We start from the raw sequence: 12118 nt of genomic DNA, 5'->3' as shown, positions 1-12118 counted from the left end.
GCCATCGACATCGGATATTTGAGAGAGAACTGCTCCTAGTGCAAAGCCGGAGCAGTCACATTCCAAAACAAACGGTTTGTAGGGGTTTGCGATAGTTAAGACTGGGGCCGTGGTGAATGCTGACTTGAGGCTTTCAAATGCCTCATCTCTTTCTCTTGTCCATTCGAATTTGACATTGTCCTGAGATAATTTGTGAAGCGGGCGAGCAATTTTTGAAAAATGTTTTATGAACCTTCTGTAGAAGTTTGAAAATCCAAGAAAAGTGAGAAATTCAGATAAGTTTTGTGGTGCTGGCCAATCCCTTACTGCTTTAACCTTTGTCTCATCCATTTTGATCTGATTACGTGAAATGATTAACCCTAAATATGCTACTTCCCTTTGTGAAAATTTGCATTTCTCAGGTTTTAGCCAAACATTTTGAGCTTTGAGAATATCCAATACTTCTTTGACTACTTTTTCATGATCAACTCCTGGCTTTGTATAAATTAATATATCATCTTGATAAGCCGGAACATCTCGTCCAATATGTGATTTTCAAATGTCTTGAATGAAAAACTGAAAGAAACCAGGGGCTCCGGTTGGTCCGAACGGCATCACGAGGGGCTCGAATTGTCCGGCTTTGCAGATGAAGGCCAGCTTGGCTTCGTCACCTGCTCTGACTCGAAGGTTGTTATAGCCGTTTCTCATATCTAAGCTGGTGAATTGGTCCGCATCCAACAAACTATCCACTAGCTCCATTGTGAGAGGTAGTGGGTATTTGTTTTTGACCGTCAAAGAGTTCAATTTTCAATAATCAAAACAAGGCCTTAAATTGCCGTCTTTCTTTCCAGCAAACAGAACAGGAGCTGCCCACGGAGACATTGTTCTTCTGAGAGTGCCGTTGGATAAGCCTTTCTCAATCATTTCGTTTAGGACTTCTGTTTCTCTTGGTGATATCGGGATAATACGTCCAGCTTGAGGTGTAGCTCCTGGGATCAGGTCAACTCTAAAGTCGTAGGGTCTGTGGGGCGGAAGGACGTTTGAATTTGTCTTTTCAAACATAGGAAGATACTCGTGATAACATGCTGGTACTAGTTCTGCAGCTGACTTTTCAGTTCGACCTTTTGACGCTTCCACCGCTAGCCAAGTTGATACGTTCCAAGATGCTTCAGCAGCGTCTATCATTGATTTTGTGAGTCTGGAGCGCGTTAGGTTGCCTATGTGGTTCCTGGTGATTGTGCCTGGGAGTCTGTATCTTACACAAGGAGGAGAAATCTGCTTGCTAGCGGTTCTATGGCCTATAGGTCTGTAAGAAATTGCACACTCACTCTGCTGGGGCATTGATGAGCTTTTAACATGCTCTACCCCCATCTCAACATCCCTAGCTTTCCCCGTAGGCCTCAAATGGTGGTCTTCCAAGGAGTTTTCCGGGTCTTGTTGAGATTCGTCATTAAGAAGGTGTTCTGTGTATTGTATGGGAAAAACATGATTGCTATCTGATTCTAAATTTAAAAAGGGAACATCGGTGGCAGACTCACATTGCGGGGGTGTTAATGAGTCACTAAGTACTCGCACCCCCTCGTCACTGAACCTAGCTTTCCTTTCAGGCCTCAACACGTGGTCCATCAAGGGGTTTTTTGGCATGGACAAAACTGTTGACACAGTTGCAATTTCTGGTAAGTCTTGAGTTTTGAGCTTTCCATTCTTCCAGTCAATGAGTTTGTGGTTGTGTCGGATCCAGGGCATTCCTAGAATCACATCGTATTTATCACGTAAGTCGGTGATTATGAAAGTGGTCTTACTTGGGTCTTCATTCACTAAGTAATCACCAGTATGAGTTATCAGAGACTCATGACCACTAAAACCTGTGACACTTTTCTTTTGAGGTAACTCAGATGTCTTAAAGGAGGTTTGAGATAGGAATTTTTGACTTAGAGCTTCATGAGTCGCTCCACTGTCTATCAGGGCGCGGGCAGGTTTGGTTGTGGCAGATATAGGGTCATGAAGATGAATGATATCAATGATACGGGTGTCATGCATTTCTAGTTCATCAATAAAATTTTCTTCTACTCCTATTTGAATAATGCTCGAGGGAGGCACAACCTTCAGACTCGAGCTTTGCCATTTTTTGACTTATCTGCCTTGCTATCAATTTCTTTTCCTAACTGAGCTTCTAATTCTTCTGTCTTCATTTTCAATTGACTTTCTAACTCGTGAATTCTACTAACATGAGTATTTCCTCCCTGATTTGAACTTCTTGCAGTTCCACCTCCATACGTTCCTCTACTCCAACCCCCACTGCCAATGAAATGGCCACTCTTTCCACACGCATAGCAAGCTCCTACAGCTCCTCTTCTGTGATACTCGTCACTTGAAACATTCACTTGGTAAGCAGAACAATCCATGGCATCGGGATCCGGTACTGGAATATTGGCCGAAGTCAAAGATGCCGAAGATGCATGGAATCCATCCATGTTTTGCTTATGGATCTTATTATCCAGCTTGATGGCCATCTTTGCCATTTCCTCTACCATGGAAAACTCATCTCTAACCATGTACACAGAGATTTTGGTTTTGAGACCTTGTTCAAACTGAGATAACAAGACAGATTCCGGCCATTTGACAACCAGTGAAAGTTCTGAGAAACGAATCCAATAGTCGGAAACTGATTTGGTTTGTTTCAACGCTCGCATTTCGCGTTCAGCTTTCGCGACTCTTTCGGTATCGAAGAACGTGGCTCTGAAAGATTCAACAAATCGTTTCCAAGTTACCAGATGAGATTGCTCATCATCAAGGATTTGGTCCATCAGGCTTTGTCCCCATATATTGGCTTTTCCCGTGGTGTAGGAAAGAGCAGAGGCAACTTTCGCCTGATTGTTTGCAAACAAAGTTGCATTAAGCTGCATGTAAATTCCTAACTGATTTAGAAAAATTTCTGCTTTTGATCCTTTGGATCCATCAAATTTATCAGGGGTCGCAACCTTAGGAATTCTCGGTTGGGCCATTGGGATTTGGGCTTGGGGCACCGGCTGAGCTAGAGAAGCGTTATAAAACGAGGGATTGTCGGAAGTTTGGCCGGGTGATTGGGAGCTTTGTTTAGCATCCTTCATTTCTTGTAGTTCGCGCTGAACAGCTTGAAGTAAATTTGTCTCTTCATTTACCCGCTGGTTCAGTTCAGCTAATTGGCGCATGATTCCTTCTAGGTTTTGAGGATCCATTTCTCCTATTGCACTAACTGCTTCTATGCTAGCTTCCTCCTCGGCAGATGAATCCGAGTAGTCCCTTGGGGTCTTGAATTCCGGCGTCGTGAATTCAATTACTTGAGATGAGCACGTGAAACAATCAAGGTTTAGATTTGTAATGAAGAGTGGTACACCAGGGGGTAACTTTTTGTCGGAATACGAGCGAGAAAGAGGTCGTGGCGAGATCTGGCCAAACGCTGGCCACAATCCCAGCGTTCGACCAGATTTTGGCTGGTACCGCTATACCAGCTGATTTCGGGTCAAACGCTGGGATTTCGGCCAGAAATCAGCTGGTAAGCCGGCTGGTCGGTCTGGCAAGCAGAAGACGGTAAGAGGAACTCTCTTCCAGGAACATCAAACCGGAGGCTGTGCAATTAAAGTTCCTTAATCACATTTGCCTCCATTGCCGTGGTTCTAGCCACCCCTTTTTTATTTTGACAACACGAGAGCTCCTAGAATCCATTCTTTGGTCTAGGGACTCCTTGCCATGTTGTTCTATCTGAATCCCTCAACCCACATGGGGTGGATGGCATGGCTGAGGGAAGGAACAATCAGGTTTGCTGATCGGCTCCCTCATGAATGGCGGTGTACGAACTTTACTCGGAGACGGTCTTTAGGCCGCCATATGGCCCATCTAACGGAGGTCTGGCAATCTCGCCTTTTTCTCGCCGCGCCACTGAACATCTGGCGGCGGTTCTCCACCACCAAGCATTTCTCGCCTTCGGATGGTATTCCATGACCGCCATCCGATGGTACAAATTACCCCGTGGTGTAGGCGTCGGAAGATTTTAATTCGAAGCGGTCTTTGAGGGAGATAAGATTTGAAACTTTGAACTTTAATTTCTGAGATCTGATTCTGTATAGAAAACTTTCAACTTTAAATCTGAACTACAGTCAAACCCCTCTAAAGCTCTACCCGTGTAAAGTGATAACCCGCCTGTAGCCTTGGTTTTTGGCTTCTCCCAAGTTGGGCGGGGCCAAAAATTCCAAAAAAGCCATAGTTCCGCCTAACGCAGTAAGCCATACCCAGATTTCAAAAAAAAAACATCTTTTCAGCGTAAAGCCATAGAAAAAAGGGTCAGTGCGGAGGCAGGAGGGCTGAGAATCTTTGCCTACCTTTGCACATCTTTGCTCCTAGGTGATACCATTTGATACCTACAATGGCGGGTCAAGACCAATCACCACCACCAGAGCACTATGGCATAGAGCCCATAGTGTTCAATCCAGCTAATCCACCTTACATCACCCGAATTGGTAATCATGTCTATGTTGCTGTGTCTTCCTGCTTGCCCTCAAAATTTCCAAACGATATCACCACGGAAGAGTATCTTCTGGACCGGCTTGAAGCGGCTTTGAACATCCTCAAGGACGAGATTCTAGAAAAAACTAAAGAAGTCAGTAAAAAGATTGAAGCCGGAGAGTCAGTATCACCATCCAACTTGGAATGGATGGATGAAGGTGGAAACTTAATTACCAAGCAAGTCCTGATTGATATGATCTTGAAGATGGAAGAGGACAAGCCCTCAAAGCTTGACCAATCTGATTTTAAAGCATTCACCACTTTAACCGAGAAAGCAAAAGCGATTCAAGATTTTAAAGATTCAAAAAAGACGAGAAAAAAAGGCCTTGTTCAGCCTACTTTGTCCAGCAGCAAAACCCTTCAAAAACTTTCAGCTCCCAAGAAACCTGACAAACAATGTTCTGCGACATTCAATGAGAAAATTTATGTGTTGGACTGGTATCATGCTAATGGAAAGAACCAATCAAAAACTGCAAGACATTTTGAGTCACTCTATCCGCACCTCAACCTCACTCAACCTCTCGTCAGTTCTTGGATCAAAAAAGAGATTGCAATTTGTGTGAAATTTACAAAGTCAGGAGGAAACTTCAAGAGAACAAAAGAAGTCACCTTTCCCAAAGTCGATAAGCTCCTTGTTACATACATTCAGAATGCAAACCAAAATGGCCTTCTCTTATCTGGTGACAAGATCAAGGAACAGTGGCGTGAATTTGCTCGACTTCAAGGTATACCAAGTGGTTCCTGGCTGAGTCTTAGTGGTGGTTGGTTGGACTGTTTCAAGAAGCAAAACAACCTGCACGGATACAAAAAGCACGGAGAAGCTGCTTCAGCATCTCAGGAAAAAGTCAAAACTGAAGTTGAATGTGTGCGTGCGATCACTGCTGGCTACAAGCCAGCTGATATATACAACATGGACAAAACTGGTCTATGTTATGCATAAGTACTTTTCATTTCTTGTACATATACATTATCATTTACTAATTTATTTTTGATATCTTTCAGACTACCTCCTGACCAAGGCCTTGCCCAACAAGGAGGTCATGGGGTCAAAGCATCTAAAGATCACATTACAGTTTTCTTGCCTTGTAATGCTGATGGCTCCGATTGCCTTGGAACTCCGGTCTGCTTCATTGGTCAATACAAAAGTCCCCACTGCTTCAATAAACTCACGCCTCAAGCTTTAAAGATCAAATCCTATGTAAGCAAGAATGTGTGGATGGACACCAGGATCTTCCAACAATGGATTGGATCTTGAGATCATCAACTCGGAAATCAAGGGCGTCGGATCCTTCTACTTATTGACAACTTCTCCGGTCATTCAGTGCCTGATGGTTTTCTGAAGAACATCCGAATGGAATTCTTCAAGCCCAATCTCACTGCACATGTCCAGCCTTTGGATGCCGGTATCATCAATGCTTTCAAAGCTCAATACTGACAACAATTCCTTTCCCGTTCACTACAAAGATTCAAGGCCCATGTCGAGATGTCTAAGCTTCACACCATCAATATCTTAACTGCCATGCGAATGGCAAAGCTTGCATGGTCTTTGGTCAGTTCAACAAGCATTAAGAGTTGTTGGCGTCATACAGGAATTGTTGATTTTGGAGATGGAATCGAACAGATGTATGTAAAAAATTTCTTTTTCTTTTTTAATTGGGAATAAAATCTAACTGGTATTTGTATTTTATACATAGCACTTATTCCAAATGTTAATCTTGAGGCCAGCCTTCAAGCACTCAAGGATGCAGGAATTGTTGGTTCAGCTAACAGAATGTCAATTTCTGAGCTTTTGAACCCGGAAGATGAGAATCCTCAACCTGTTTCAGCAACAGCCGAGGAATGGTTTGAGGTGCAGACTCAATTAGAAATCGAGGCTGCTCAGATGGAGGTGGTTGACCCAGTGATACCTCCAACAGCTTCTGAAGCTTTGAAGGCGGTTTCTTTACTCATCCAATTCATTGAAAGTTCTGATCTTCCTGAAGGCACAGCTATTGACCCCTTTCTTCCTCCTCTTGAAAGCGCATTGACCAGTCAGACCCTTTTTGCTAACAAGTTTCAGCCCTCCATCACTTCTTTCTTTAGTAGAAACTAAACTTTTGTGATGTACTTACAAAATCAAATATTTTCTTCTCATAAGATACTCAACACATCAATTACTGAAAACTTTGATAGAAAATTCAATTTTTTTCAGCAAGATCAACTGAGAGCCCAAGCCATATACATAAAAACCCCTCTACAAACATGATTTCTATGTCTTCAGAGGGTTTTATATGTATGGCTGCACTTTGATACCCTCTACAGCCATGTTTTCCATGTCTTTAGAGGGGATTACGTGTATAGCCATACATTTTCCTTTCCACCGAGGGGTATGGATTTAGAGGGGTTTGACTGTAATACTATTTCTTGTGGTTTGGGATAAATGCAAATCAACACAGCTAATTAGGATCAAGATATCATGTCCACTCACTGATAGAATCATTGCAGGTAATTGAGTTTCATAGTCATGTAGTGAAAGCAAGAGATTATTTGAATGATTTGGACCAGCAGTTTCTTGCTCCTGGGCCAGGCCATCAGATGAGTTGTATCCACGGGAGACAGAGTAGTGAAAGATCTCTGGAAGGTACAATTAATTGTTGATCAAGGGAAGGGAGGTCAGAGTCTGAGGAACATATGACTTGATTTCTCAGTGAGAAGTGAGTAAAAGGAAAATATAACTAGGTGTGGATCATAACACAAATGAAGTTTGGTTTGTGGGTTGTGGCTAGCAGACCTTTAAACTAGATAGGAAAAATCCAACACATACATCCTCTGAGTCCCGATTATAACAAATGAAAAGTGGATAGTGAAAAAAAACAAGCCCATTGCTTGGTGAAATCATTGATTGGTCTTCATGTCTTTGAGATGGTCACAGTTCTCCGCATGTCCCCAAATTGATCCATGAAACATGTCATGCAGCAATGACATTTGATAGTAAGTGCAGGACAATTTTTACATCCCTGGAAGGGCCTCTTCTTACACAAGTAGTGTCAGTAGGACCCTATGGACCTGTGGTCTTGAATTGCAGAACCAGCATTGGCATACCACTTGCTTCATGAAAACAGCTTATACACCGTTCAGTTGCATACAATATTGCATACATGCTTGCTAAGAAGGTCAACCCCTTGGGTTCTCCCTGACACATCACTCCACAAAACTGATTCCAGTACATTTCACCATGAGTACACATCTCAAAATGGCAGCATGATCTTAAGACAGGAGCTCATGACCATTGGAGTGGACTTCTTCCTTTAGCCTGGTGAGTTGAAATGAATGCCACCATGGCTTTGGTTCCACAAAAATGCTGTGCAATGAGTTCAGAAAGGCTGCATCTAATACATACACATCCATATAGCAATTGCACTATGCATGAAAGTATGTTCCTCTTCTGAACTTGCAAGGAACTGTCATAGTTGTGGAAAACAAGTTCCATTGATACAAATTGTGCCCATCATCCACAAGTTTGACTTGTGCTGGAAGTCCCTTGTTCCTTGTGCTCACAGAATGAGTGGACTTTGTTGAGGTAGGTCCCTATCAAATTTCATCACAATTCATAGCATTTGGCTGAGGGAATCATCCACACCACATAGCTACAAATTGATAGTTACATTGCATACTCCTCTTTTACTTCCTCAAACCAAACCAAAGGTCATTCAGTCCCAAACACAAAGCAACAAAACAAGAAACAAGCCAACAAGGCAAAAGATGATTGCTTGGATTTCTATAATAATTCACACTGCGTATATCTGAAGTCAAGATTATTTACTTTTCATCCTTCCCTTTGCTTTACTGAATAATGGATTTCGTATCTTTTCTTATGGATTTGTTTCTTCTGGTGGAGTCATATCATCACAACATTGAAATAGATCATCAGCTTCATCCGGAGAAGCAACCGATTCAAGTAAATCTAATGCCAAATCTTATAAACAAAAAACGTCCCATAAAAGCAAACCAAATATTAGTTCAGTTTTCTTCTTCTTTTTCAAAGTTCAGAAAGTGAAAACAGATCGTAATCACCCACCACTAATCTTATCAAGTCTAGAAGTTTGTTGTACATCCAAATAGTTTGTTCTAGGTAGTTCACTATAAGCGATTTTTCCAACTCCAACTATGAATTCATGATAAATTCCTGGAAGATGATATGATGCTATTCTAAGGTAGTCCATCAATGAAGTTTTAGTTCCTGGTTGAAATACGATTTGATAAATCAATTCAATAGATAATTCCAATCTGTCTAAAGACCTTTTGAATCCAAAATTGCCCCCAAAAAAACTGATTAGTCTTCTATAATCTTCAAGGAAAGGATTGGTGAGAGAAAAGGGAGTATTTCTTACGAAACTAATTGAGCACGATATTTAACTCCACCATCACCTTTTAATAATGAATCACAATCTTCACATATTAATCTAACAACCCTTGCAATTAAAGTAGGAGAATGAGTGATTCGATTTAATCCATTCTCATCCGTTGATCCAAAAATAATCAATAATCTTAAAACTTTTGAAGGAATCGTATCCGAAGATGACATAAAGGATACAAGTCTTTCGATCAAAGGAGTAAAGAAAGCTTGGTTTTGTATCGTTGACTTAGTGGAATGGTCAGGAGAATCTGAACTTGTTGGTCTAAAGGGTATTGTGAAGATGTGATCTATCAATGTGGGTTCTGAAAACAATCAAAGAGTTGCGTTTTCAGTATACAAGTCGGTTTTAGATATATGATCTTGAGTCCGTCTACCTCAAGCTTACCGCTCGCAAGTAACGTCAAAAGACTTATCGAACGCGAAAGGAACCTTTCCTGTTGATTGACATTCAGAAGTGTATCAAACACATACTGAGAATCTAGCAACTGTCCCAATCTCGAGGCGCCGTGCTTGAAGAAATAACATACAAGATCAGCTAGGCATCGACATTTGGATTCACAAAGTTTGAGTTGACTCACCTCAGTGGGACCCCAAACCAGAATCTCAAGTAAATCCAATAGATTCTCCATCAATCGATCTCTAAATCTTTCTTCTTCCAACTTTTCATTCACATTCAGACATCCAAATTCATTAATCAGTTTTACTAAAAGTGGTATCAAGTCATAACCTTTCTTAAGTTCAGGATGTTCAAAATATAATGAACAAAACAATGGAGTCGTTTCACAAAGTAAAGTGATGATCGAAATCGAAATTAACATCGAATCTAACTTGATAAATTCGATCATAATTGTTTTTTGTTAGTGTTTAAATTTAATCAACAGTCATTGAAGAAATTGGGTCTCATGAAATCACTATTAGTTCAACAGAACATATTGAAGTGATGAAGTAAATGAGCTCACCAAACGAGCATTATAAAACACTTCAGTCAGCTCGAATATACTCCCCCCGATTCCGATCACCAAGTTAGTAGAGTCTTGATTTTCCTCTTTTGAATTCGACCATTCAGTTGTCATTGATTTACCCAAAGAATTAAATAATTCTCGAGTGACTCGATTATATTCTGACTGAATACTTTGGTCTTGGAATTCACATTGTAAGATGAACTGAAGTCCGACGACTAAATTGGATTCCTTTGAAGGAACATTGGGATTCACATCGATAATGAAATTGTGTAGCAAGTTGGCTATGATCTATTTTGTATTCAAAAGTGATGTTTGTTAAGGATATAGTCCTACAGTATAGAGAGATGAAACAAAAGATAGAAAATTTGAATAGCACACCCGATGTGAAATTTCTATGGGTTTTGAACGACAGTTCCGTTCAAGCTCTGCCACGTTCATCGTCTCAGATTGGTTCACTTGAGGGCCTCGTGGGATTTGGTCATTGCCAGAGGAATTTCGGCGAGATGGACGATCTACCATAGGATCAACCAAGCGTTGGGACGCATTTGGGTTTACCCTTTGAGAAGTAGACTGTGACGGTTGAGAATCTGAGACTGGAGCATGAGACACATCAAATGCATCTCTAAAACCGCGAAAGGCTGGAGCTTTCTCCTTCTTTGAGGGTGGTCTTACGTTCGATGTCCCAGGTGGCGGTGGTAAGTTTTGAGTTTGAGTTAATTGAGTACTATTACCCTGATGTTTACGAGCAACTGATGTAGGAGGTTTTCTAGCATTAGCTTCTAAACCTCTAAAGATTTGATTGGTCTCTTTTTCTCTTTGAAGACGCTCAAGTTCTCTCTCTGCTGCTTCTGCTCTTGCTTTGATCTTTTGTTCAGTTTGTCGAAGGCTTTGGATTTGTTGTAAAGAGCTTGTTTGATGATTTGTCAAGCTTGATCGAACAATTGAAACTTCTCCTCTCAATCTTGTTTTTTCTAGATTGGCTTCTCTGAGTGCTTGGTTCATTGATTCCATCTGGTGTCGTAAACGCTCTAATTCCTGCTGTTGGTTTATCTGTAATTCGAGCATTCTCGAATCGGGTGCATGGGTGGGAGGCGAAGGATCAGGGTTTAGATCGGCTCGAAATAATGGTCTCGAAGGGAGGGCTCGAGGTGGGGCGGCTGCTTTATATCCCTCCATGACCTGATCACGCTGGGGAGCCTGTATTGAGCGTGGATTTGCGTTTTCAAGATTCATGACTTGGTCCCCCCCGCGCGAAAATGTCTGGAGAGGCCCTAAACTGGCACGAGAAGGTGGTTGAGGAGGTTTGTGACTAGTTTGTAAGACAGGTGCCCGTTGTAAACTCATCTCGGCAGGCCGGCCCGGTGGAACATGCGATCTGATGCCAGGACGCGATGACTCTGCGGCTCTAGGTTGAGGAGGTACGCTAGTCGCAGTACCAGTTCTAAGTGCTTGCATACCAAGACTTAGATTGCGGTTGATGGCGGCTGGCTCTACAAACCATGATATATGTCAGGATTCCAATGCCCCTCATCAAGCTTTACAGAATTGAACAAACCACGTGGATATTGGATGGGACCTGATTTAAGCGGTTGTTGTCGTGTTTGGAGTGCGTATTGTTGTACATTGTTTGAAGTCGGTCGATTTGATTGCACGCTGACAGATGGCTTTACGATTCTTGGTTCACTTGGCAAGACTCCAGCGCGGTTTCTTTGAGGTTGATCGGGAGACTTATAGTTATGATATTGTCCTGCTTCGTCCACGTAAAATGAAGGACCATCATAATCCATGGGGTCATGTCGTTGTTGTGCGATCGAACGTGAAGCAACTGGATGGTTGAGCTTAGGTCGCTTGGTAGGTGGGACTGGAGGTTGGGAAACTTTTTGGGTGTTCGTGAATTGAGTCTCAACTTCATCTAATTGGGCAAGAACTGCTGCATCGTTAAAGAAGCTATCATCATCCTCGTCAAAGAACTCATCGTGATTGTCGGGCATGATGAAGAAACAACCGAGAGCTGATCCTCAGGCGTGTGTTGATGATTGTTGTCTTATGAACTTGTTGTTTGAGAATACATTTGAGAAAGTGTGGAAATATGAAACATCACACAAAAGAACGCGTCAGTCTTCGATCTTGAGAATGATATTGACTCAAATTCAACTCATCAATCCTGATGCTGATGCTAATTGTAGTGTCAGCAAATATACGATACACCACCACGCTACAGGTAACAGCTGGCTGGCCG

At 41.9% G+C, this 12118-nt stretch overlaps 1 protein-coding gene across 1 annotated transcript; it reads right to left on the bottom strand.

Annotated features, from left to right (window-relative positions):
• Positions 1-9825: 9825 nt before the first annotated feature.
• MELLADRAFT_90250 (uncharacterized protein) lies at positions 9826-11870 on the bottom strand (the record flags this gene model as incomplete). Its single annotated transcript, XM_007413317.1, has 4 exons — positions 9826-9828; positions 9877-10167; positions 10258-11369; positions 11435-11870. 4 exons carry the CDS (start codon positions 11868-11870, stop codon positions 9826-9828), a joined length of 1842 nt encoding a protein of 613 aa, XP_007413379.1.
• Positions 11871-12118: the final 248 nt, after the last annotated feature.

The sequence above is a fragment of the Melampsora larici-populina genome (assembly GCF_000204055.1).
Source record: "Melampsora larici-populina 98AG31 unplaced genomic scaffold MELLAscaffold_36, whole genome shotgun sequence".
Classification (NCBI taxonomy): domain Eukaryota; kingdom Fungi; phylum Basidiomycota; class Pucciniomycetes; order Pucciniales; family Melampsoraceae; genus Melampsora; species Melampsora laricis-populina.
This window is presented reverse-complemented; position numbering and strand designations above follow the sequence as displayed.